General features: G+C 44.7%; 1 protein-coding gene across 9 annotated transcripts in view; it reads left to right on the top strand.

The window, feature by feature from the left end:
• Positions 1-478: 478 nt before the first annotated feature.
• MEIOB (meiosis specific with OB-fold) overlaps positions 479-27963 on the top strand; it is a 41936-nt gene continuing 14451 nt past the window's right edge. For 2 of the 9 annotated variants that reach the window (XM_063618430.1, XM_063618429.1), the window contains exons 1-10: positions 504-650; positions 6628-6781; positions 6896-6973; positions 9548-9605; positions 13334-13465; positions 14985-15057; positions 17535-17730; positions 21486-21586; positions 22414-22466; positions 22553-22648. In XM_063618430.1, the coding sequence (XP_063474500.1) occupies positions 6767-6781; positions 6896-6973; positions 9548-9605; positions 13334-13465; positions 14985-15057; positions 17535-17730; positions 21486-21586; positions 22414-22466; positions 22553-22648 (802 nt within the window). In that variant the 5' untranslated portion in view covers positions 504-650; positions 6628-6766. Of the gene's footprint in view, positions 651-6569; positions 6782-6895; positions 6974-9547; positions 9606-13333; positions 13466-14984; positions 15058-17534; positions 17731-21485; positions 21587-22413; positions 22467-22552; positions 22649-27963 lie in introns of all 9 variants that reach the window. The other 7 variants (XM_055243293.1, XM_055243294.1, XM_063618434.1 and 4 more) reach the window with 6 other exon arrangements.

Consider the following 27963-nt stretch of genomic DNA (forward strand, 5'->3'; position numbering starts at 1 on the left):
CGGCGCCGCAAGACAACCAGGCACTCACCTCCACGCCTGGCTAATTTCTTTCGCATTTTTAGTAAAGACGGGGTTTCACCATGTTGGTCAGGATGGTCTTGAACTCCTGTGCTCAGGTGATCCGCCCGTCTCTGTCTCCCAAAGTGCTGGGATTACAGGAGTGAGCCCGCGCCCGCCCTTCATAATATTATGGATAGATAGACATCTTTATTTTTTTCCGGCGCACCGTCTTTTGGAATCGAGCGACCACAGAGCCGCACGCGGCTGTGAGAGCGCACGGAGACCCCTCCCCGCGCCTGCGGCTGTCCTGCCCCTCTGACTCCCGCTCAGGAAGAAACTGGAACCGGGCTCCCTGCCCTCCCCAGAGGACCGAGTCCGAGCGCGGCGGGGGCGGAGTCAGTGAGCGGTGGAGGCGGAGTCAGTGAGCGGTGGGGGCGGAGTCAGTGAGCGGCGGGGGCGGAGTCGCTGAGGACGGGGCGGGGCCTCTCGCTAACGGTCGCGAGGCCGTCGCACCTGCACGAGGCTGTGGCCCGAGAGTCCTGTGGAGAAGCCGCGAAGCGCGGGTGACCCGGGGGTCGGGCGGGCCAGGTCCGCGAGGCCGCGGCTGCAGCTGTGCAGGCCCGGGGAGCATCTGGCCGGGCGAGCCTCGGGTGAGCAGCAGCGTGGACGGCCAGGTGGCGACGCCGGCCCGGCCTCCAGCTGTGGGGCGGCGTCCGAGGAAGGGAGCTCGTGCGGGTCAGGGCCCCGGCGTTCGGCTGGCGGAGGCCCTGAGGGAGCGGTGGGCGCGCGCGTGCGCGGAGGGGAGCGGGCGGAGCCGCGCAGCGTGTGGGGTACGTGCCTGCGCCCCATGTGGAGTCCGGTCCCGGCCGCATCCTCGGCTCACCGCGGGGTTGGCGGGGGCAGGTTGACCTGTGGCGCCGCCCGCCCTCCCAGCGCCTCCCGCGGCCCCCGAGCCTTGCCCCTGCCGGAGGACACGCGGGAAAGCCCCTCGCGGAGCTGAGGGCGGCCGACATGGGGGTCCTACTTTGAGTTTTTCAAGCCCCGACCTGGCAGTTAAAAAGTGCAGTGGTGGCTTCTAATCGCAGCACTTTGGGAGGCTGAGGTGGGCAGATCACCTGAGGTCAGAAGTTCGAGACCAGCCTGACCAACATGGAGAAACCCCGTCTTTACTAAAAATACAAAATTAGCCGGGTGTGGTGGCGCGCGCCTGTAATCCCAGCTACTTAGGGAGGTTGAGGCAGGAGAATCGCTTGACCGGGAGGCGGAGGTTGCGGTGAGCCGAGATCTCGCCACTGCCCTCCAGCTTGAGCGACAGAGTGAGACTCCATCTCACAAAAAAAAAAAAAAAAAAAAAAAAAGCCGGGCGCGGTGGCTCAACCCCGTAATCCTTTGGGATTACCTCAGCTTTGGGAGGCCCATGTGACCAGCCTGGCCAGCATTGTGAAACCTCATCTCTACAAAAAATACAAAAATTAGCCAGGCGTGGTGGCGGGCGCCTGTAATCCTAGCTACTTGGGAGGCTGAGACCGGAGAATTTCTTGAATCCAGGAGGCGGAGGTTGCAGTGAGCCGAGATCACGCCGCTGCACTTCAGCCCCGGCGACAGAAAAAAAAAAAGTGCAGATGTCTGCTGGGTGCAGTGGCTCATGCCGGTCATCCCAGTGCTTTGAGAGGCTGAGGCGGGAAGATCAGCTGAGGTCAGGAGTTGGGGACCAGCCTGACCAACATGGTGAAAACTTCTCTCTACTTAAAAACAAACAAACAGCACTTTGGGAGGCCGAGGCGGGCGGATCACGAGGTCAGCAGATCGAGACCACAGTGAAACCCCGTGTCTACTAAAAATACAAAAAATTAGCCGGGCGTGGTGGCAGGCGCCTGTAGTCCCAGCTACTCGGGAGGCTGAGGCAGGAGAATTGCTTGAACCCGGGAGGCGGAACTTGCAGTGAGCCGAGACTGCGCCACTGCACTCCGGCCTGGGCGACAGAGCAAGACTCCGTCTCAAAACAAACAAACAAACACAAACAAAAATTAGCCGAGCTTGGTAGAGGTGCCCCTGTAATCCCAGCTACTTGGGAGGCTGAGGCGGGAGAATCGCTTGAACCCGGGATGCAGAGGTTGCAGTGAGCCAAGATTGCGCCATTGCACTCCAGCCTGGGCGACAGACCAAGATCCTGTCTCAAAAAAAAAAAAAAAAAAAAAAAGAAATCATGCGAAATCATGGGAATCTCATCACTGAGCTCCCCGGAAACTTCATTTGTCTGCAATAGTAAGATAGAAATCACACTTGTTCCCATAACTTCAATGCATGTTATAAATGTAAAATTAGCTGTAAACTAAAATTCTGTTTCTCCAAAAGGCTAATTGTAGCAATATTATCCTCAGTTTACAAATTAGATCGCTTTTAAAAGGGCTCATGTATTCATTTAGTGAGCACATACCCGGCAGCTGCTGCGTGTGAGGCCCTGAACTTTGTGGTCACTGTGGGGTGCAGTGAGGACGTGGCTCTGTCCTGACGAGCTACCGTGTCACGAAGGAGAAAGACAACACAGCAGGCAGCTAGCAGTGTCCGGAGGGGAATTCAGAGGCATGGCCGCATGAGGCAGGGTGGCAGGAAAGGCCTTTTCTGGAGACCTGAGGAGAGCCTGTCCTGGGACGGCGGGGATGCTTGAGAAAGAGGCGCTACATCTGCGAAGGCCCGAGGCCCAGGCTGAGGAAATGCAGCCAGGGTACCGGAGAGCGGTTCTCAGGGGAGAGGCCAGGTCAGCTGGGCGTGGCACGCTGCCGCAAGGAGTCTGGATTTGAGTCAGGGTGCAATGGGAAGGGGTTTTTTTTTTTTTTTTTGAGACAGAGTCTCACCCTGTTGCCCAGGCTGGAGTGCAGTGGTGCAGTCTTTGCTCACGGCAACCTCCGCCTCCCTGGTTCAAGGATTCTCCTGCCTCAGCCTCCCGAGTAGCAGGGATTATAGGTGTGTGCCACCATGCCTGGCTAATTTTTTGTATTTTTAGTATAGACGGGGTTTCACCATGTTGGCCAGGCTGGTCTCAAATTCCTCACCTCATGATCCACCCGCCTCAGGTGCAACCCCATCTCTACAAAATACAAAAATTAGCCAGGTGTGGTAGCAGGCTTCTGTAATCCCAACTACTGGGGAGGCTGAGGCAGGAGAATCGCTTGAACCCGGGATGCAGAGGTTGCAGTGAGCCGAGATTGCACCATTGCACTCTGGTCTGGGCAACAGAGCAAGACTACGTCAAAAAAAAAAAAATTGGCTGGGTGCGGTGGCTCACGCCTGTAATCCCAGCGCTTTGGGAGGCCGAGGCGGGTGGATCACAAGGTCAAGAGATGGAGACCATCCTGGCTAACACGGTGAAACCCCGTCTCTACTAAAAATACAAAAAAATTAGTCGGGCATGGCGGCGTGGGCCTGTAGTCCCAGGTGCTGGGAAGGCTGAGGCAGGAGAATGGCGTGAACCTGGGAGGCGGAGCTTGCAGTGAGCCGAGATCACGCCACTGCAGTCCAGCCTGGGCGACAGAGCGAGACTCTGTCTCAAAAAAAAAAAAAAAAAAAAGCCGGGCGCGGTGGCTCATGCCTGTAATCCCAGCACTTTGGGAGGCCGAGGCAGACGGATCACGAGATCAGGAGATCGAGACCATCCTGGCTAACACAGTGAAACCCCGTCTCTACTAAAAATACAAAAAATTAGCCGGGCGTGGTGGCGGGTGCCTGTAGTCCCGGCTACTTGGGAGGGTGAGGCAGAAGAATGGCGTGAACCCGGGAGGCGGAGCTTGCAGTGAGCCGAGATTACGCCACTGCACTCCAGCCTGGGCGACAGAGCGAGACTCCATCTCAAAAAAAAAAAAAAAAAAAAAAAAAAAAAAATTGTAGGGTGAAAGAGACAGTGGTTGTTGATGAATGAAGTCATCTCTGAATTATTAGATTGAGCTCTTTAGTTCATGTTAATTTTGTATCTGTTAAAGTGGCCAGGTAGAGAAGCAAGTCATATTTTTTGTGGGCAGACACGAATGTCTATTACCATATACCTCTAATGGTAGCAGACAAATAAGGGAATTCAGAGAGATAATAGGATACCATGTCCCACCAAGAGATGCTAAGGGGTAAAAATGTGGAGAAATCGCTTGGTGTGTAGGTAGTTGTGTTTGTACAGAAAGTTCAGCCACTGACTCAAATGTCTGACTCATCCTCTAGACTCACATGTCTGGCACTTTGGGCTGTAAATAAATATTGGTTGAATGGTTGGATGAGTGAACGACCTTGTCACAGTTCCGCAAGTGTTTTAGATAGCGACATTGCCTTGTAAGCCACATCAGACCAGGCCAAAGAATGAATGAAAAACTTGACACAGCTTAATTCCCAAATGTTTCTTCTGGCACTGGAAGGCCTTGAATACAAAAACTGTTACATTGGATAATATTGACAAGCAGCGCCGTCATTGATTGTGAGCCTGTGAACATCTAGGCATCTTGTATACGTTGTTTCTATTTTTCACTGCAAGGTTGATGTTATCCACAATTTAAGGATGAGGAAATTAATGTTTAGTAATGTTAAAATACACGACTACAAACTAGAGGTGCTGCAATTCAAAATCATATTTGACTAACTCCACAGACTGTCTGAAACTCAGGTGTCATGAGACACGTCCTTGAACTGGATCATGTGGGTGTGGGCATTCCCAGAGTTAAAGAGGCCCTGCATTATAAAGTGAAGTCAAGGCAATCTGTTTGGTGTAGCTTACAATTTTTCTACAATAGAACCTTTTAGAGTGGTGATATTGAGGGACAAACCACCATTTCGTTCATCTGATATTTATGGTTTTCAGTTATGAAATACATACATAAAAATATGTAAGATGCCACCTCTGCCCTCATGGAGTTTTACTATGTAGAGGTGTGTTTAAAAACACTACCTCTCCCGGGCTGGGCTCAGTGGCTCACGCCTGTAATCCCAGTACTTTGGGAGGCCGAGGCGGGTGGATTATGAGGTCAGGAGATCGAGACCATCCTGGCTAACACAGTGAAACCCCATCTCTACTAAAAATACAAAAAAATTAGCCAGGCGTGGTGGCACGTGCGTGTAGTCCCAGCTACTCGGGAGGCTGAGGCAGGAGAATCTCTTGAACCCGGGAGGCAGAGGTTGCAGTGAGCTGAGATCGTGCCACTGCACTCCATCCTGGGCGACAGGGTGAGACTCCGTCTCAAAAAAAAAAAAATCACTGCCTTTCCCTTCACACAGTATAATCAAATGCTCAATTTGTAGTGTTTACAGTAGATTTTTGCTGTATTTTTTGAGGTAAGCTTGATGCTAATATATATTTAAATCCTTAAATGTCCCATCGAGCCCGGGCGCAGTGGCTCATGCCTGTAATCCCAGCACTTTGGGAAGCCGAGGTGGGCGGATCACGAGGTCAGGAGATGGAGACCATCCTGGCTAACACGGTGAAACCCCGTCTTTACTAAAAATGCAAAAACAAAATTAGCCAGGCGTGGTGGCAGGCACCTGTAATCCCAGCTACTCGGGAGGCTGAGGTGGGAGAATGGCATGAACCCAGGAGGTGGAGCTTGCAGTGAGCTGAGATTGCACCACTGCACTCCAGCCTAGGCAACAGAGTGAAACTCCATCTCAAAAAAAAAAATTAAAAAATGTCCCATTGAATCATTTTGCATGTAAAACTCTAAATTTGGCTGGGCTTGGTGGCTCATGCCTGTAATCCCAGCACTTTGGGGGCGGGCGGATCACTTGAGATCAGGAGTTCGAGACCAGCCTGGCCAACATGGTGAAACACCGTCTCTACTAAAAATACAAAAATTGGCTGGGCGTGGTGGCAGGCGCCTGTAATCCCAGCTATTTGGGAGGCTGAGGCAGAAGAATCACTTGAGCCTGGGAGGTGGACGTTGTGGTGAACTGAAATTGTGCCACTGCACTCCAGCCTGGGACACAGAGTGAGACTGATGTCTCAAAAAAAAAAAAAAAAGTTAAAAAAATTAAAAAATAAAACTAAATTTACATGGTGCTCAAAAACTACTAAATTTTACATGGTTTTAGAAATGAAAGTTAAAAATTGAAACCTATAATAGCTATATTATTCAAAATTATAAAAGGAGATTCTGAACATGTTTTCTATAGGTTAAATCGATATTAATTTACATTTTACCATTATAATAAAAATTTTCCAAAGCAGTAAACTATCCAGTGCTTTCCCAAATAATATTTTATTTTATTTTATTTTATTTATTTATTTATTTTTTGAGATGGAGTCTCGCTCTGTCATCCAGGCTGGAGTGCAGTGGCGCCATCTCAGCTCACTGCAAGCTCCGCCTCCCGGGTTCATGCCATTCTCCTGCCTCAGCCTCCCAAGTAGCTGGGACTACAGGTGCCCTCCACCACGCCCGGCTAATTTTTTGTATTAGTAGAGCCGGGGTTTCACCATGTTAGCCAGGATGGTCTCTATCTCCTGACCTCGTGATTCACCCGCCTCGGCCTCCCAAAGTGCTGGGATTACAGGCATGAGCCACCGTGCCTGACCAGTAATATTTTATTTATTTTTGAGACAGAGTCTCAGGCTGGAGTGTAGCAGTGTGATCTTGGCTCAGTGCAACCTCTGCCTCCCAGGTTCAAGCACTTCTTCCTGCCTCAGCCTCCTGAGTAGCTGGGATTACTGGCGCCCGCTACCACGTGAGGTTTCGCCGTGTTGGCCAGGCTGATCTTGAACTCCTGACCTCAGGTGATCCACCCACTTCAGCCTCCCAAAATGCTGGGATTGCAGGTATGAGCCACCATGTCCGACCCTAAATAATATTTTAAACTCTTGGAATTTTTTTAATGATTTATTTCATTTATTCAATGTATATATATCTAAATTATATTTTCTAACATGCAGATTAAAAAAATGGCAAACTCCTTTGCAACGAGGACCTTCACTACCCTTTCAGGTCTGCAGCCAAATATGGCTAATCTGGTAGGTTTCAATGATGTGGTGATTTGCTTACTAATGACATTTTATGTGATAACATTACATCAACATTATTGATTCATTCAACACATGCTTTTATAATTGACAAGTATATAGATACTCATTGCATTGGTATAATTGTTAGATGTTAAGTATATCTAAATTTCTTTGTATTTATGCCACCTAGATGAAAATTAATCTTTGTGTGTAGAGTAGAAGATATGATTGTAGATATGACTAGTAATTGTTCGAAATGATCAATAGATGTGTTATTTTACTTGAATATTTAATAAAGTGAAAAATTTAATAAATGCTCAAATTTAGCATTGTAAAATTAAACCAGGCCGGGCACGGTGGCTCACGTCTGTAATCCCAGCACTTTGGGAGGCCGAGGCAGCTGGATCACCTGAGGTTGAGAGTTCGAGACCAGCCTGATCAACATGGAGAAACCCCATCTCTACCAAAAATACAAAATTAGCTGGGCGTGGTGGCTCATGCCTGTAATCCCAGCTACGCAGGAGGCTGAGGCAGGAGAATTGCTTGAAGCCAGAAGGCGGTCTCAGTAAGCCGAGATCGCGCCATTGCACTGCAGCCTGGGCAACAAGAGCGAAACTCTTCTCAAAAAAAAAAAAAAAAAAAAAAAAATTAAACCATTTTGTTCAGCAGTACCAATTTCAGTTTTCTGACCAAATTATCCAATTTATGGTCTAAGTACTTGACATTATGCTGCTTTTATGATATAAGGTTTATAACAGGTGTGTTTTCTAAAATGCTTATGTGAAAATTGACTTTTTGAGTAGGAGTTATAGGGGAATTCAACGATTTTGAATACACCTCGACTGTTAGTTATTTAAAAGAAAACTAGGTGGAATCATCTTTTTTTTTTTTTTTTTTTTTTTTTTTTTTTAAGACGGAGTCTCGCTCTGTCACCCAGGCTGGAGTGCAGTGGCGCAATCTCGGCTCACTGCAAGCTCTGCCTCCGGGGTTCATGCCGTTCTCCTGCCTCAGCCTCTCCGAGTAGCTGGGACTACAGGTGCCCACCACCACGACCGGCTGATTTTTTTTATTTTTTTTTATTTTTTATTTTTAGTAGACACAGGGTTTCACCGTGGTCTCGATCTCCTGACCTCGTGATCCCCCCGCCTCGGCCTCCCAAAGTGCTGGGATTGCAAGCGTGAGCCACTGCGCCTGGCCGAGTGGAATCATCTTATAAGTTAAAGAACTTATTGTAAAGCAGCTACCACACACCCTTACCTTCCCTGCCCCTGAGCAGTCTATTTATATTTTGCTTTTGCAAACTAGATTTCTTACAATGGGATACATTTACATGTAACTTTAATAATTTAAAATTTAAAAATATCAAAAAATAACAATTGTTATAGTTTTTCTTGAAAGGTAAACTATTTGCTAATAATGGTCTCTTCAGATAGAAAGTTTTACTCAACATTTCCATTAGTTGGATTTTCCAACAAAATTCAGTGAGATCTGCATGTATAAGGAATTGAAGAAATAATATCAATGTGTCTAAATAAGCAATAAGGCTAGCTAATAGCTCACCTAGAATGTAGGAATCTTAAAAGCCTGATTGTAATTTAAATGTCACAGATTATTGTAAGGTTAAAATCAGTTGCTGCAATTAGCAAAATAAATTTAGTTTTTTCCTTTCAGAAAAGGTATTCATTTTTATTTTTTTTCGAGATGGAGTCCTGCTCTGTTGCCCAGGCTGAAGTGCAATAGTGGGATCTCAGCTCAGTGCAACCTCTGCCTCCGGGTTCAAGTGATTCTCCTGCCTCAGCCTCGCGAGTAGCTGGGAGTACAGGCACCCACCACCACACCCGGCTAATTTTTTGTATTTTTAGTAGAGATGGAGTTTCACCATGTTCGTCAGACTGGTCTCAAACGCATGACCTCAGGTGACCCAGCTGCCTCAGCCTCCCAAAGTGCTGGGATTACACGTGTGAGCCACCACGCCCAGCCCATTTTTATTTCTTAAAACACATTTAAAATTTTTCTTCAGTAGTCACTAAAGAGAACATTAAACATTTTAAGGAGATGTTAATATCTCTAAGGTTTAAGATCTAGGACTTTAGAATTTAGATTTATTAGCAGCAAAATATAAGTTTTGTTACAGTCTGATTTATATTACTGTCCAGCATGTTTGGATTAAGAAGCTAAGCGATTTTATGTGGATTGTTAGAAAACCCCATATAAAGGAAAGCTTTGAAGACCGTGGCAAATTAAATTGCATTATACATCTGCTTTGGGTGAATTCAGTAAGGATTGATAGCATAGGGCAGTTATTGTGCTCCATCTAGTGATTGAAAATAAAGTAGAAATATGCTAAGTATTAAATGATTATATTTGTAATAGTAGTTAACTTTTGGATTACTTTGTACTATTCCTTGTGGAATTGAACATTTATGAACTTATTTTAGATGTTTGCCTGGAATAAATACATTTAAATGGTTCCTAGTCAGAAATGTTTGTTAGAGCCAGTAAAGTAAAACAAGCCCATGAAATTAAATTTACCAAGTACATCTGTGTTTAATATTGGTCTTCTGTGACCTTTTTGTTTTTCAGAAAGTTATCGGTATAGTTATTGGGAAAACAGATGTCAAAGGCTTTCCAGACAGAAAAAGCTGAGTTCTGTTTAACTCTTTGCTTCATTTTTCATCAACTTTGGCTTATGACTACAACAAAGTATATTTAAGTGATTAATTTTTCTATGCCTGTTTAACTCAAGAGCAATGGTCATGCTCTCTATTAGATGGTCAAGTACCTGATTCAAGGCTCTCTCTCTCCCTCCCTACCACATTCTCTCTCTTATATATATGTATATATACATATGTGTATATAGATGTATATACACACGTGTGTATATATGCATATACACATGTGTATATATGCATATACATATGTGTATATATGCATATACATTTGTGTATATATGTATATATACACACGTGTGTATATATGTATATTTGAGCACATGTGTTCTCTCTCTGTTTTTTTTTTTTTTGAGATGGAGTCTAGCTCTGTCACTCAGACTCCTGTCACTCAGGAGTGCAATGGCACGATCTCGACTCACTGCAACCTCTGCCTCCCGGGTTCAATCGATTCTCCTGCCTCAACCGCCCGAGTAGCTGGAATTACAGGCACGTGCCATCATGCTCAGCTAATTTTTGTATTTTTAGTAGAGATGGGGGTTTCACCATGTTGGCCAGGCTGGTCTTGAACTCCTGACCTCAAGTGATCTCCCTGCCTCGGCCTCCCAAAGTGCTGGAATTACAGGTGTGAGCCGCCACGCCCAGCCCCTGGCTGATTTAAAAAAACAAAAAAATTTGTAGAGACAGGGTCTTGCTTTGTTGCCCAGGCTGGTCTCAAACTCCTGGGCTCAAGTGATCATCCCGCCTCATCCTCCTAGAGTGCTGAGATTAGAGGCATGATGCTTTCATCTTTAAGGTAAATAACCAAGCTGTCATCTGGTACCCATATCATTTGTGTGTGCACTTTATTTCATCTTAACTAATTAGATCAGAATTACTAAATAAATAGTTTGAGGAAGTCTATATATCTTTTTACCAAACTTCAGAAGGCATCACTTAAAATGTGTGAATTAGAAAAAAGTAGTTATTAAAATACTTGCTAAAATTATAAAAATGAAATATACGGTTTTTCGCCAGGCACAGTGGTCACGCCTATAATCCCAGCACTTTGGGAGGCTAAGGTGGGTGGATCACCTGAGGTCAGGAGTTCGGGACCAGCCTGACCAACATGTAGAAATCCCCTCTACTAAAAATACAAAATTAGTCAGGCATGGTGGCAGGCGCCTGTATTCCCAGCTACTCGGGAGGCTGAGGCAGGAGAATCGCTTGAACCTGGGGGGTGTAGGTTGCAGTGAGCCGAGATCGTGCCATTGCACTCCAGCCTGGGCAGCAAGAGCGAAACTCTGTCTCAAAAAAAAAAAAAAAAAAAAAAAGAAATTCACAGTTTTTCACCTATCAGACTATGAGGGAAGGAGAAAAACTTCTGTGTTGTTTGACTTCTTTTTATGATGACATCTGTGGTATTCCTTTTTTGGAGGAAGTATGCTTACTGACTTAAGACATTGTACATATAACATTATATTTTCATCAAAAATTCCAGCAGTACCAAAGCTCATAGAGTTGAAAAGTGAAATTCCCCTTTCAGCTCCTCACTCTTCCCAGCCTAGTCCTCTCCCCAGAGGTAGACACTAATAGACAGTTTAGAATATGTCTATAATTTACATGTATGTTGGGTTATATTACTTTTTTAAAAAATTTGAGATAGGATCTCATTCTGTCACTCAGGCTGGAGTGCAGCAATGTGAATACAGCTCACTGCAGCCTCAACCCTGGGCTCAAGTGGTCTTCCTGCCTCAGCCTTCCATGTAGCCCGGACAGGTCCATGCTACCATGACTGAATACTTTTTTAATTTTTTTGTAGAGACGGAGGGTCTCACTTTGTTGCCCAGGCTGGTCTCGAACTCTTTGGCTGAAACAATCTTACCCCCTTGGCCTCCCAAGGTGCTGGGATTATAGGTAGGAGCAATTGCACCCAGCCAGGTTGTAATTTTTAATTAGCAAAACCAATATGAAATTTCTATTTTGGAAAAAAAGTATTTGCTGACCCCTAGTGGTCCTCATTATGTAGCACATAAATTGTTTTGAAATAACTTATTTTAATTATTTTTAAAATTTATTTTTTTTTTTAGAGACAAGGTCTCACTCTGTTCTTCCCCACCTCTACTAAAAAACCTTGTCTCGCCAGGCGCAGTGGCTCACGCCAGCGCTTTGGGAGGCTGAGGCAGGCGGATCACGAGGTCAGGAGTTCGAGACCAGCATGGCCAACATGGTGAAACCCCATCTCTACTAAAAGTACAAAATTAGCCGGGCATGGTGGCAGGCGCCTGTAATCCCAGCTACTTGGGAGGGTGAGGCAGGAGAATTGCTTGAACCTGGGAGGCAGAGGTTGCTGTGAGCTGAGATCGTGCCATTGCACTCCAGCCTGGGTAACAAGAGTGAAACTCCGTTTCAAAAACAAACAAACAAAAACAAAACCCGTTTTTACTAAAAAAAAAAAAAAAAAAAATACAAAAAAAAAATACAAAAATTAGCCTGGCATGGTGGTGTATGCCTGTAGCCCCAGCTGCTCAGGAGGCTGAGTCCCAGCTGCTGGGAGGCAGGGGTTGCAGTGAGCCGAGAGATCGCGTCACTGAACTCCAGCCTGGGTGTACATTTTATGAACACCCTGAACTCATTCTTCCCAGGCTGGAGTGCAGTGGTGCATTCAAAGCTCACTGCACACTTAAACTGGGCTCAAGCAACCTTTCCTCCTCAGCCTCCCAAGTAGCTGAGACTAAAGATGAGTGCCACTACTAATTTTAAAATGTTCTATAGAGATGGTGTCCCTCTATGTTGCCCAGGCGGGTTTTGAACTCCAGGCCTCAAGTGATTCTCCCACCTCGCCTCCCAAAGTCCTGGGATCACAGGGGAAGCTGCTGTGCCTGGCCAATTTTTATTTTTATTTTATTATTATTTATTTATTTTTTTTTGAGACAGAGTTTTTCTCTTGTCACCCAGGCTGGATCTCGGCTCACTGCAACCTCTGCCTCCTGGGTTCAAGCGATTCTCCTGCCTCAGCCTCCTGAGTAGCTGGGATTACAGGCGCCCACCACCACGCCTGGCTAAGTTTTGTATTTTTAGCAGAAACAGGGTTTCACCATGTTGGCCAGGCTGGTCTTGAACTAACCTCAGGTGATCCACCTGCCTCGGCCTTCCAAAGTGCTAGGATTACAGGCGTGAGCCATTGCGCCCGGCCTATTTTTATTTTTATTTTTGGGGTGGGATCTTGCTCTGTTGCCCAGGCTGGAGAGCAGTGGTGCAATCACAGTTCACTGAAGCCTTGAACTTTTGGGCCTAAGCAGTCATTCTGCTTCATCCTCCTAAGTAGCTGGGACTGAAATAACAATTTAGATCTGAATTATGACTTAGGTTCAAACAACAGTAAGAGAGAAAAGGAGAACCTAAGGTAATACCTGGATGGCTCAAGTTTACATGTTTTTCCCTCCAAATGCACAGATCACCAGGGAAGGGAGCAAGGGGGCAATCTGTTACCGCTTCAGTCTGAAATTCGTAGAAGCATAATGTTATAGAATTTACATCTAAAAGAACATTTTGTACCATGTATTTGAGTATTTTTATTTTCATAATCAATAGTTATTTGATTAAACAAATAATCATTTGTTCATAATTGAAATGAAACTTTTCATGTAACACTTATCAAAAGGCAGAGAAGCGATTGAAACTCTTCATTTGAAAAATAAAAGCATTGGCTTTCCCTTAGATATTGGATCAGAAAGGTACACTTTCAGCTTCACCATTCGGGATTCACCAGCACATTTTGTAAATGCAGCTTCCTGGGGCAATGAAGATTACATCAAGTCTCTTTCTGACAGCTTTAGGGTTGGTGACTGTGGTAAGTTGGCATTGATTCTTAAACTTTTTCCATTATAGTGTTATTCCTGTGGTACGTTTATGGTAACTCCACTGAAGGAGTTGAAATGAGACACAGTTCATAATTCTCAAGAACTTTGTCAGAAAAAGTTAAGTGTTAAGAGTATAATGCAGTGGGGCACGGTGGCTCACGCCTGTAATCCCAGCACTTTGGGAGGCCGAGGTGGGTAGATTGCGTGAGGTCAGGAGTTCGAGACCGACCTGAGCAACATGGCAAAATCCCATTTCTACAAAAAATACAAAAAATTAGCTGGGTATGGTGGTGTGGGCCTGTAGTACCAGCTACTAAGGAGGCTGAAGCAGGAGAATAGCTTGAGCCCTGGTGGTGGAGGTTGCCGTGAGCCAATATCGTGCCTCTGCACTCCAGCCTGGGTCACAGAGTAAGACCCTGTCTCAAAAACAAAAAAAAAAAAAAAAAAAAAAGAAGACTGCAATGCGAGGCATTCAGAATGTTACTTGAAGCATACAAACATAATAGTTATATTTTTGCTAGATAACCTTACTGTCTTTGGTTTATTACATATTTCAATTTGCATCAACCCATATTATTATAATTGGTTATCTTTCTATAGACATATAATACGGCCACTGAATATATTTTGATAAAAGTTGACATTTGACCACTGAATAGATTTTGATAAAAACTGATATTTAAATTGTTAATGGGATTTTAAGGAACTTTACTTTTAGTTGAAATACCATATCTTTTACATCTGCTCACCCCAGTATCTCTGACAGAACAGCCTCATATAGTAGAAAGAACAGGAGACTTTGAAAACACAGAGGTCTAGATTCAAATCCCAGTTCCAACATTTACTTACATTATGGCTTTGAGAAAATTTCTTAATCTTGTTGGGTCTCAACTATGAAATAATACCTCATTAGGTTCTTGTAAATATTAAATGAGATGGTGTACCTAGTATAACGTGTGGAACTTAGTCACTCAACATATAACTTTTATGAGCCCTAGCCTCATAAAAGGAACAAGAAAGCATGTATATTAGTTCTTCACGATAGAAAAAGAGAAAAGAGCAATGCAGGTAATGAAAACACTCCTCTTTAATACTGTGGTCTCAAGCAGCCCACTCCCCATACTGCTTATTTAGAACCTAATCATATATTGCCTTGTATTGTTAACTTTCAGGACAATGTATGGTATCTCTCTAGTTGAATAATAGGGTCATTGAACACATGGACTATGAAGGCAGAAAGCTTCACAAACTTCATAGGGCCCAGTATAGCTACAGACATCCCTTGAATAAATGCTGGAATATTAGTTACATATGGAGATAAAGATTTCAATTATGACATCTCAGTATCAAAATATGTTATATGTCGATGATGGAGAAGATGAATGAGGTGAGGAATTTTTAAAGCCTAGAGTCGATGATGATCATAAATTAAACAGGATGTTATTTAGGATGTTAGTGTTTATCTTGTTACTGTTTTGTAATATCATCATACTTTGCCCTCTGTTTTAGTGATAATTGAAAATCCTCTGATCCAAAGAAAGGAAATAGAAAGAGAAGAAAAATTCTGCCCTGCAACTCCTAGGTAAGCATCTGTCTAGCACAGAGATTGTGCCAGAATGATCATTACTAATAATGTTGTATCAGATTAGCAGAGATCTTACTGAAAGTGTTCTGTTTCTATTTCAATAAAAATAAGGAGTTTAATTTTCTCTTACAAAATTCATCTTTGATTATGATATAATTTACTTTGATACAGAGTCACATGAAAAATGGCTTTGGTTTTAGTACTTTGATTCTCATTCTTAGACTTACAAAAATTTGACTTTGTCATGTTAAAACTGAATGAGAAGAAAAGATAAACTTTGGAAATTACATCTATCTTTTTTCATGTCAAGGTATCCTACTCACAGGCTTACCATCTTAGGGGAGGCTCCTTCGAAGCAGAGCTTGAGAGGAGGACTCTTGTGGGAGTGGTAGGTTGAGGGTGAGCTCTCAGGGGAACCCTGCAAGGATAGGTGGGGGAGAAGCTGAGCAGAGAAGTGGGTTCACCTGGAGCCTCAGCAGGAGCCTGGGAAGGAGCTCTGGAGTGGGAGTGGCCCCTTAGAGCAGTGCCCTGTCTGTAGTCCATCCACTCCCCAAACCCCCACGGTGGGGCGGGGCATCAGCTCAAAGGCGGGTCTGGCAGTTCTGGAGAGAAGGGTGTAGCTGTGCCCCTGTACCAGCCTGTAAAGGGCTCTTGGTGGGCACAGCAGTCTATGGCATTTACACTTGCATCAATTGTGACCCATTCCCACCTTCTTTTCTGACCTCATCTTATGCCAGACTCTCAAGCCTTATTTCTGTGGAGCCACAGTGAATTTCTTTACATTTCATGAACACCGTGAACTCATTCTGCACTAAGAACTTTTGTGTTTCCTTTTATTTTGATTTTTTATTTATTTATTTTTTTTGCTGAGACAGAGTCCCACTCTGTTGCCCAGGCTGGAGTGCAGTGGCACAATTTCAGCTTACTGTAACCGCCACCTCCTGGGTTCAAACGATTCTCCCACCTCAGCCTCCCAAGTAGCTGTGATTACAGGCACACGCCACCACACCCAGCTAATTTTTGTATTTTTAGTAGAGGCAGGGTTTCACCATGTTGGCCAGGCTGGTGTCGAACTCCTGACCTCAAGTGATCTGCCCGCCTTGGCCTTCCAAATTGCTGGCATTACAGGCATGAGCCACCGCGCCTGGCCAAACTTTTCTATTTTCTATTCTCTCTCTGCATAGAACATTCTCCCATCTGTTTGACTATTTGCTTCTTTGGGTTATTGACTCACAGCTTAAATGTCATCTTCTTCAACCTTCCCCATCTACTCTGTTTGTGGTAGCGCTAATGGTGAATTACTGGGATTTTGCCCTGGCTTTTGTCACCATAACCCAAGTCACCGTCTGAGATTGTTTGATTCATTGTTCTTGGGTCTCCCCCTCACAGATGTGAGCCTCATGAGATCAAAGGTCTTGTCTGCCTTCTTCACCACCATATCCCTTGTGCCTAGCATAGGGTCTGGCATATAACAGATTGTCAGTATTCATGGAAGCGATAGATGGATGGTTAGATGGAGAGAACATTCTTGGTAGAGGGAAGAAACAGGAAACCTCCTGTCTTTTCCAGAACAGTTAATATTAAGTTGAGCCATATGAAACTGCTGATGTTTTACTATTTTTCTTCTAGAAATACCAATTTCATAATGTAATAGTCTGATACGACTGGAATGCAGGGCATGGGCAGGAGGAGAAGCTTAAGGTGGAAGCAGAGATATTTCACAGACAGCTTTGCTTTCATACCGAGTTATTTCCTTTGTGTCTGGTAGCCACAATGACGGTCTTTGAGCTGGGAAATAATATTTTCATATTTGTGATTTAGGAAGATCACTTTGCTTGTGGAGGATGGACTATAGGGGAATGAAGCTTAGTTAGGAGAGCAAGGCAGTGGCTTGGGAGAGAAATGATGAGGTAGGTAAGTGAGGCCAAGCAGTGGGGAGGAGGAGGGGCTGGGTTAGAGGACTGCTGGGGCACAGAGTCCAAGGGCCGGGAGGGACTTGGTGCAGGAGGGAGAGCTCCTCAGTTCGGGCTCACTGTGCCAGTGTTCTGTGTCTGCTCCATGCAGAGCTTAGCAGGGGTAGGAAAAACACAGTCCCTGACCTGAGGTACTAAGGCAGAACAGCCAGGTCCATAAGAGAGAAAAACCAGTCCTTGGGTTTGTATAACGCCTGGAAGTTTCAGAGTGCTATTACGCTCCTATTTTTTTGGAGAAGGAAACCAGCGCAGTCTTGGGCAAGATCAGACAAATGGTATGCTTAGAACCCCAACACGAATCAATTCTCAAAACATTTCCTTAATGAAAGTGCACTGTAAACAAAAAATGTTTTGCCATATTATTCAATGTTTCTAAGAGTAAAAAGTATATATTAGTATTGTCTAAATTTCAACCAAAAATGTGGTTTAAATGTGGACCTGGAAATATTTTTCTATCCAAAAATCACTTTCATGTAACTTTCTTGTGTTTTTGCAATTTAGCAGTTGTAAACTATTGCTCAGTGAGAATCACTCAACAGTAAAAGTTTGTTCCAGTTACGAAGTGGACACAAAGTTACTTTCTTTGATACATTTACCTGTTAAAGAGTCTCATGATTATTATTCACTGGGTGACATTGTTGCAAATGGACACAGTCTTAATGGGAGGATTATTAACGTGCTTGCAGCTGTGAAGTCGGTAAGTTAAAACCCCAACAAATCCAAGTGCAATTTGGCGGGGGAGGTGCAGTCACTTGATTTGTGTTTGGGATGGGGTAGTCACGATCAGCTAGGGTAACTTTTCTTCTCTATCTTGGTAGTATGTTGAATTAAGAAAACAGTAACACTTCTCATTAAAGGGAAAGCAGCATTTTATCTGTGGATGAGTAGTAAAACAAAATTATATTTGAATGCTAAATGCAGTGTTCCACTCTGCTCATAAATGATCTGCTAACTATAGGAGAACTTTTTATACATGGCTTAAACAAAGATGTAAATGGAAAGGGTAAGCTTATTGACTCGAAAATCTCCATGACCTTCCTTGAAGGGGCGTGGTTGAATAAGTTAAGGGATCAGTTCTGTGCCTTTGTGCTGAGAGCTGCCCAGAAACCGGGGAGGGAGTGGGAATACACGCTGCCCTGCTGTAGGGCTCCATGGTCTAATAGGTGGAGTGGGACCGTGCTGGTGAGGTGCAGGGGTGAATGGCACTCCATGGGGCACCAGGGGGGTGTTCCCTTCTGGTGCATCAGCGTCTGTCTGAATTATTGTATCAAGTTCTGAGCTCTGTAGTTGGACAGACCAGAGCCACAAGGCAGAGATTGAGATGTAGACCTCAACAGTAAAGTTTCACAAAATAAAGTACATGAAAATTAGTCCAGGCACAGTGGCTTACACCTGTGATCCTAGCACTTTGGGAGACCAAGGCAGATGGATCACTTGAGCCCAGGAGTTCAAGACCAGCCTGGGCAACATGGTGAAACTCCATCTCTACAAAAAACACAAAAATTAGCCGGATGTGGTGGTGTGTACCTGTAATCTCAGCTGCTTGGGAGGCTGAAGTGGGAGGATCACCTGCGCCTGGGAGGTTGAGGTTGCAGTGAGCCAAAATCATGCCACTGCACTCCAGCCTGGGCAATAGAGGGAGACCCTGTCTCAAAAAAAAAAAAAAAAAAGGTTTGGCATGGTGGCTCATGCCTGTAATCCTAGCACTTTGGGAGGCTGAGGCGGATGGATTACAAGGTCAGGAGTTCGAGACCAGCCTGGCCAATATGGTGAAACACCATCGCCACTAAAAATACAAAAATTAGCTGGGTGGCCGGGCTCGGTGGCTCACACTTGTAATCCCAGCACTTTGGGTGGCCGAGGTGGGAGGATCAGGAGGTCAGGAGATCGAGACCATCCTGGCTAACACACTTTCATTTAACCTGTTGTTTCTTCCTCTCACCCCCGCTGGCGTTTCACTTTAAAACTCCTTTTTAATACAGTGTTCTCCACCTCCCCAACCCCAGATGTTAGGCTGACCACTCAGCCTCTGGCTATCTTTTCTAGGTCCTTTTCTCTGGGCACCACAGATGCAGTGGTGGCAGTGGTGGGGGTGGCCAGTGACTATCCATGCTGGGCCTGCTGCTGTGCATCTCTCTAAAAATACCAAAAATTAGCCGGGCGAGATGGTGGGCACCTGTAGTCCCAGGTACTCAGGAGGCTGAGGCAGGAGAATGGCATGAACCTGGGAGGCGGAGCTTGCAGTGAGCTGAGATCATGCCACTGCACTCCAGCCTGGGCAACAGAGCAAGACTCTGACCAAAAAAAAAAAAAAAAATTAGCTGGGCATGTAAAAAATTAGCTGGGCATGTTCCTGCAGTCCCAGCTACTCGGGAGGCTGTCAGGAGAATCACTTGAACCTGGAAGGCGGAGGCTGCAGTGAGCCAAGATCGTACCACTGCCCTCCAGTCTGGGTGACAGAGTGAGACTCCATCTCACAAAAAAAAAAAAAAAAAAAGAAAAATTAGCTGGGCATGGTGGCAGGTACCTGTAGTGCTAGCTACTCGGGAGGCTGAGGCAGGAGAATTGCTTGAACCCAGGCGACAGAGATTGCAATGAGCTGAGATGGCGCCACTGCACTCCAGCCTGGGTGACAGAGTGAGATTCTGGGTTGATAAATAAATAAATAAAGGGGTAAGAGTAATTTCTTAATATAGAGAGGGGTGATAGTCAAGAGACAAAAAAAAAAAGGAAAAAACACAGACGCTTATGATAGTTCATGTAAGTAAATGTGAATTGCTTGTTATATTAAATGGTGACTGACTGAGAGAACATGACCCTTTCAGATGGCAGGGCCCTGGCTGTGGAGGACATGCCCGCCACCTGGGGAGCATGTGTATACTTTAGGGAGGAATAAGCTATATGCTCATCTGGAAAAACAGGAGAAGTCACTTTGTAGGCAGTTTATGTTCAGTCCTATTCAGTTGTTCAAAGGAGTGCTCAATTGTTTGCGATTTCCCCAAGTTCTAGACAATGCTATTAAGTTTATAATGAAGTAAGAATTGTCTACAACCCTGAATGAATATAGTAGTATAAGCAGGAAACTGCGGCAGCTTTCCCACCCCCTCAGTGAGTTTGGAACCTTTCATGTGTCACGTCACTTCTTCTCATGCCTTTCATCTCCCCTTTGGCTTTCAGCCCTCTTACATTTTCTTTTCTTCGTACTTTTTTTTTTTTTTTTTTGAGATAGAGTCTTGCTCTGTCACCCAGGCTGGAGTGCAGAGTGCAGTGGCGTGATCTTGGCTCACTGCAACCTCTACCTCCTGGGTTCAAGCAACTCTCCTGCCTCAGCCTCCCGAGTAGCCAGGACTACAGGCGTGCACCACCATGCCCAGCTAATTTTTGTATTTTTAGTAGAGACAAGGTTTCACCATATTGGCCAGGCTAGTCTCGAACTCCTGACCTCGTGATCCACCCACCTCGGCCTCCCAAAGTGCTGGGATTACAGGCATGAGCCACCGCACCCGGCCACTCTTCACACTTTCATTTAACCTGTTGTTTCTTCCTCTCACCCCCGCTGGTGTTTCACTTTAAAACTCCTTTTTAATACAGTGTTCTCCACCTCCCCAACCCCAGATGTTAGGCTGACCTCTCAGCCTCTGGCTATCCTTTCTAGGTCCCTTTCTCTGGGCACCACAGATGCAGTGGTGGCAGTGGTGGGGGTGGCCAGTGACTATCCATGCTGGGCCTGCTGCTGTGCATCTCTCAGAGGTGCCTGCCGTTCCCACATGAGAAGCCACTGGGTGGAGAGAAGGGTCCTAGGTTCAACTCTTTTTTTTACTTGCTTTAATGGGCAAGACCATTTCCACTTCTTTGATCATCTCAACCCACAATGGACAGAATTGGACAGTGTCAAAGTTTCCTGTGTATCTTGCATGTGGCTGTCACCATGGTAGCCCTGGGGAGAAGGCAAAGGACATATCTTATATTTGTTTTTTTCCTGCGGACACTTTTTATACCACAGATATGCTATATTTGATGTTCGCTAAGAAGATGGAGATGCTGAGCCCCAGAGAGCCTGAGTCCATTCAGTCACATGGGTTCCACGCTGAGCCGTGGGGATACACAGGTGCTGGAAACACACTCCCTGCCCTTGAGGAGTCCACGTGGATGCCCCAGGGTAGCCTGTCGTGGAGCTTTGTTGTGACATGTTAAAAAGACTTTCAGTCTCTACTTCAAGCACCTGTCTCCCTGTGTCTCTTCAAAGTGTTGTGTGACTTACAACTTCAGCTATGTACATGTAGTTTAGAGATAGAAGATGCTTTAAAATAATCAACTATATATTACCAGTTCTTGCTATTTTAATATTTCTAATTTGGTGTTTAAAAGGTGAACATTTGAGTGTTTTCATCAACACATACTTAAGTACTTCTACATACAGGTGAAGAGTAATGATTTCTTTCCATTTCTAAGGTTGGAGAGACAAAATACTTTACAACTTCAGACCGGAGAAAAGGCCAGAGGTGTGAAGTTAGACTCTATGATGAAACAGAGTCTTCTTTTGCAATGACATGGTAACCACCGACGTCTGCTCCAAACTGTGAAATCCCTGTTGTTATCACCAGGACATTTTCATTTTATCAAAAATATGATGAACTTCATATCAAGAGAGGATAATGATAGGAGATGAATGATATTTTAAAAAATAAATCTCACTCTTGAATGTTGAGTTGTTATGGACACCACCTTAAAATGAGGTCTTTAGATGGCATGGAATTGCTTAGGAGGACTCCACCATGACCAGTTTTATTACTGAATTCTGTTTTATAACAAAGGCTGTTTTATTATGTCCCATGGAACAAGCCAGACTTTCCCTCTGTGCTTCCTGGGAAGTATCCTGGAGCAGAGCAGGGCACAGGGCATGTGGGCCAGGGTGGGAACTGCCCCCTGAAGCACTGCCAGGTACAAGAAGGCATTATCTAGACCTCTGATGCCTGGGTACCAAAGGAAATGATTTCAAAAATGCCTTCAACCCATCAAGGCCCCTGAGCAGTGTATCCACTGGGGGACACTTACCTTCATGGTCTGAAAGTGTGACTTTAAAGTCTTTAAGCTTTAGTTCTAACTAGCCTGGAGTGATTAAGTGTTGGAAAAATAAATAAAGAATTGGCAGAGCAGGGTATTACTAGAGGAAAGTGTGTGTTGAAGGAATGTTCTCTCATGGAGATGTTAAATTCTCCTTAGGAGGAAGCTGGCATCCTTAAGACCAAGAGGTCTTTGACCACCTTGGGGATGGCTGACCCCAGCCACTGAAGCTTTCTTTTATTGTTGTAAATAATGTGTCACTATCAGTTTTTTCTAGTGTATTCAATTTGTATTACTTCTTTTTAAACAAATGCAGTTGGGATAATGAATCCATTCTACTTGCACAGAGCTGGATGCCACGAGAAACAGGTATTATCATTCAATGATTGTGTCCAATATTTGTCATTTTATATCCCCCCATGTAATAATTTTAAAATGGCTTTTTTCCCAAACAGTAATATTTGCCTCAGATATAAGAATAAGTTTTGACAAATTTCGGAACTGCATGACAGCAACTGTAATCTCAAAAACCATTATTACAACTAATCCAGGTAAAAAAACTTTCTGAAATTTTTTATCCCTTTGGAAATGACTGAACACATTTCAATATTTATACAGTATATTTAAGAATGAAAATTCAGCCTGGATTTAATTCAAATTAGAAGTAAAAATTGGTTTATATAACTTTTTAAAAAACTTGCAATGAATTTTGATATCTTTACTAAAGAAATGTGAGGCTGGGCGTGGTGGCTCATGCCTTTATTCCCAGCACTTTGGGAGGCCAAGGCAGGTGGATCACCTGAGGTCAGGAGTTCGAGACCAGACTGGCCAACATGGTGAAACCCAGTCTCTACTAAAAATATAAAAATTAGCTGGGCTTGGTGGTGGGCGCCTGTAATCCCAGCTACTCGGGAGACTGAGGCAAGAGAATCACTTGAACCCAGGAGGCGGAAATTGCAGTGAGCTGAAATCGCGCCATTGTGCTCCAGCCTAGGCCCCAAGAGCAAGACCCCATCTTAAAAAAAACAAAAGGCTGGCGCAGTGGCTCATGCCTGTAATCCCAGCACTTTGGGAGGCCAAGGTGGGCTGATCACGAGTTGAAGAGATTGAGACCATCCTGGCCAACATGGTGAAACTCTGCTTCTACTAAAAATAGAAAAATTAGCCGAGCATGAAAGCATGCGCCTGTAGTCCCAGCTACTCGGGAAGCTAAGGCAAGAGAATCACTTCAAACCAGGAGGTGGAGGTTGCAGTGAGCCGAGATTACACCACTCACTCCAGCCTGCTGACAGAGCAAGACTCCGTCTAAAAAAAAAAAAAGTGAAAAACTAGATTAATTTTTAAAGTATAATTCATTGTGATAATTTTTGAGAGATCGATTTTATTGCTTGGATGCTAAATTATTGACTAATAGGTAAATTCAGTTTTGCTACCTTCAAATAACTTTTACTGCTAGGACATTGATAACACATGCACACACACGCACACACGCATGCGCGCACACAGTACTCTCTGTGTAGTATCATTAGCTCATAACTGCACATTAAATGCCCAGATGACCCCCTGGAGTGGTTGTTGAAGGAGTTACAGTTTACTACAGCATGAAATCAAGGGAGCCAGAATGGGGAGATGAGGGGTTAATGCCTGTGAGCATTCCCAGGGTGCTTTATAGTGCAGACATAACCATCAACCCAGTACTGCCAAAGGAATGGAGTAATCAATCCTTGGCCATCTCATGAAGCTATGAGTATAGTATGTAGTGTATCATTTAAAACATGCTGGTCTGTAATAAAGCATCAGCAGTGACAGAATTATAAAGCAATGTGTGCTTTTGACCAAACCATTATCAGCATTTTTAAAAGATAGAATTACTATGAGGAATGGTGTAAAATATCAAGACTCTGGTTTTTATATGAGTACTCTGAATCTTGCACATCCAACACATGGACGTTGTCTCCTTGAAGGCAGCACCATGGGAGGGGATGTGCATGCCCCGAATTGCTCTTCACTGAATTAATTTACTGAGCACGTGCTGTATGCTGGGTGCTGTTCTGGGGTGCAACGACAAAATGGATAAATATTTCCACCCTCATGGAGTTTACACTCCAGCAGGGAGAGACAAAGAATAAATAATGAAGATAATATGTCCATGAATTATGAAATATTTAAGGAGAACAGGTGGAACCGAGTCAGGAGGACCTAGAGAGCCACAAGGTGGTCGGGCACACTGCATGGGAAAGTGACCTTTGAGCAAAGACTTGATGAGGAGGCTAAAGGTTAACCAAGGGAAAGCCCTGTGCCTACATGTGGGAGGAACACCCAGGGGCTGGTGTGGCTGGAGCCCAGGAGTTCAAGGCCAGCAGGAGCTGTTCTGAGAAGGGATGGGGCACCCAGGAAGAAGGCCTCGGAGGCTGTTAGAGTGCACTGGCTTCTACTCTGGATGGGGTAGCAGGTTGGGGTTTGGAGCAGAGCGGTGACAGCATCTCACTCAGCTCTGAGAGGTTCACTCCGACTGCTTTGTTGGAAATTGATGGTGACACACGATAGTCTATTATTAACACTTAGGACAATAGTGGGACACTCTTCAATTTTTTCTCTTCTGGAGGGAGGTACTATGTGTAGTTTATTTATTTTTATTTTATTTTATTTATTTTATTTATTTTTAGTCTCATTCTGTTGTCCAGGCTGGAATGCAGTGGTGCGATCTCGGCTCACTGCAAGCTCCGTCTCCCGGGTTCCTGCCATTCTCCTGCCTCAGCCTCCTGAGTAGCTAGGACTACAGGCGCCCGCCACCATGCCTGGCTCATTTTTTGTATTTTTAGTAGAGATGGGGTTTCACTGTGTTAACCAGGATGGTCTCAATCTCCTGACCTCGTGATCTGTCCACCTTGGCCGCCCAAAGTGCTGGGATTACAGACCTGAGCCACTGCACCTGGCCTATGTATAGTTTATTATTAGAAATAACTTATTAATAAAAATAGTTTATTATTCTTTTTTTTTTTTTTTTTTGAAATGGAGTCTTGCTCTGTCTCCAGGCTGGAGTGCAGTGGCACAATCTCGGCTCACTGCAGCCTCTGTCTCCTGGGATCAAGCGATTCTCCTGTTCCAGCCTCCCGGGTTGCCCAGGTGCCTGCTACCATGCCCGGCTAATTTTTATGTTTTTAGTAGAGATAGGGTTTCACCATGTTGGCCAGACTGGTCTTGAACTCTTGGGCTCCAGTGATCTGCCCGCCTCGGCCTCCCAAAGTGCTAGGATTACAGGCACGAGCCACCACGCCTGGCTTGTTATTTTTGCATTTACTAATACCAGTGATAGTAAAATCTTCATCCTTTAAGGGCAAATTTGAGCTGGAAAAGTTTCTAAAAGATAGATTTGTCTGATGGAAAAGATGATCAAGCTTGACTGTACAATGGTATAAAAAACTCAAGATCTAATTAATGAGAGATATTTTAGGATGTTGTACATTTGGCTCTGATGACAGATTCAAAGAAAAAAATGTCAAAGTATTTTGAGCAATAACCAACATCATTAGAAAAAATGCCTTCTTTCCCAAGGAGACACATTTTTAAAATTTATTATTTATTGGTTAACTTTTTAACTGACAAAAAATTGAATACATTTATTTTATACAATATGTTGTTTTGAAATATGTATATGTTGCAGAATGGCTAAATCAAGCTAATTAACATGTGCTACTTCACATACTTAACATTTTTTTGTGGTGAGAACACTTAAAATCTGTTCTCTCAGTACTTTTCAACAATGTAATATGTTGTTATTAACCATAGCTACTATGTTGTACAGCAGATCTAGATTTCTTGGATTTATTCTGTCAAGGAAACTAGAGAATACTCGCAAGGATGCATGAACCTGTGTGCTTGTTTATATCAGCTTTACTTTTTTTTTTTAGTTTTACTTTAAGTTCTGGGATACATGTGCAGAACATGCAGGTTTGTTACATAGGTATACATGTGCCATGATGGTTTGCTACATCTATCAACCTGTCATCTAGGTTTTTTTTTTTTTTTTTTGAGACGGAGTGTCACTCTGTTGCCCAGGCTAGAGTGCAGTCGCGCGATCTTGGCTCACTGCAAGCTCCGCCTCCTGGGTTTACACCATTCTCCTGCCTCAGCCTCCCGAGTAGCTGGGACAACAGGCGCTCGCCACCACACCCAGCTAATTTTTTTGTATTTTTTAGTAGAGGCGGGGTTTCACCATGTTAGCCAGGATGGTCTTGATCTCCTGACCTCGTGATCTGCCTGCCTTGGCCTCCCAAAGTGCTGAGATTACAAGTGTGAGCCACCGTGCCCAGCCTTTTTTGTATTTTTAGTAGACATGGGGTTTCACCATGTTGGCCAGGATGGTTTTGATCTCTTGAACTCATGATGCACTTGCCTTGGCCTCCCAAAGTGTTGGGATTACAGGCATGAGCCACCGTGCCTGGCCTAATTTTTGTACTTTTTTAGAGATAGGGTTTTGCAGTGTTGCTCGGGCTGGTCTCAAACTGCTGGGCTCAAGTCATCCACTGGTCTTGGCCTCCCAAAGTGCTGGGATTACAGGCATGAGCCACTGTGCCCCGACTAAGCATCTTATATACCTTTTGCCTATCTGATGGGAGCTTATGACCCTCTCCCCAGAGAATTGCTATTCCCATGTGTAGAATTTGCATAAACTGTCATATTCGTGGACCCCAAATCCATGAAGCCTAGGCTGAGGCTCTTCTTTTAAAACGATTCTGCTGGCCAGGTGCAGTGGCTCATGCCTGTAATCCCAACACTGGGAGGCTGAGGTGGGCGGATCACTTGAGGTTAGGAGTTCAAGACCAGCCTAGTCAACATGCTGAAACACCATCTCTACTAAAAATACAAAAATTAGCCGAGCGTGTTGGTATGGTGCCTATAGTCCCAGCTACTAGGGAGGCTAAGGCAGGAGGATCGCTTCAGCCGGGGAGGCGGATGTTGTAGTGAGTCGAGGTCATGCCACTGCACCCCAGCCTGGGCAACAGAGTGATACTCTGTCTCCAAAAAAAAAAAAAAAAAAAGGAAAAAGGATTCTCCTTATTGCTATTGCTAGCTTATGCCAGACATGCGGGAGCGACCAGGAGGAACAGAGGGAAGTTGTAGATCACTCCTTGAAGGCATGTTCTGTAACATAGTTCTAGGAGATGAGTTACCTAGTTATCGTAGATGAGGCTTAATTCACTTGAAGAGAGTAACAATGGAATTTAGCATGAAATAATGTATTCTGCAAGCCACGTTACATTGTGTGGAAGAGGAACTTTGCTATTGTTTTTGTGGAGGATATTTAATGTGTTTAATATCAGTAGCAGTCAGTGGTAGAAAAAGATACTACTGGATCAAAATTTATCATCTTTTTGCCTACAAGAAGGGACAAGCCATAAGTGAGACTCCATCTGTACAAAAAACTAAAAAAAGAAATAGCTGGGCATGGTGGCAAGTGCCTGTGATCTCAGTTATTCAGGAGTCTGAGATAGGAGGATTGCTTGAGCCCTGGAGGTAGAGACTGCAGTGAGCTGCGTTCATGCCACTGCACTGCAGCCTGGGTGACAGAGCAAGACCCTGTCTCAAAAAATAATAATAAAATAGGCCGGGCGCGGTGGCTCACGCCTGTAATCCCAGCACTTTGGGAGGCCGAGGCGGGCGGATCACGAGGTCAGGAGATCGAGACCACGGTGAAACCCTGTCTCTACTAAAAAATACAAAAAATTAGCCGGGCGCGGTGGCGGGCGCCTGTAGTCCCAGCTACTCGGGAGGCTGAGGCAGGAGAATGGCGTGAACCCGGGAGGCGGAGCTTGCAGTGAGCCGAGATTGCACCACTGCACTCCAGCCCGGGCGACAGAGCGAG

Source organism: Symphalangus syndactylus, chromosome 14 (genome assembly GCF_028878055.3).
Source record: "Symphalangus syndactylus isolate Jambi chromosome 14, NHGRI_mSymSyn1-v2.1_pri, whole genome shotgun sequence".
NCBI classification, from domain to species: Eukaryota; Metazoa; Chordata; class Mammalia; order Primates; family Hylobatidae; genus Symphalangus; species Symphalangus syndactylus.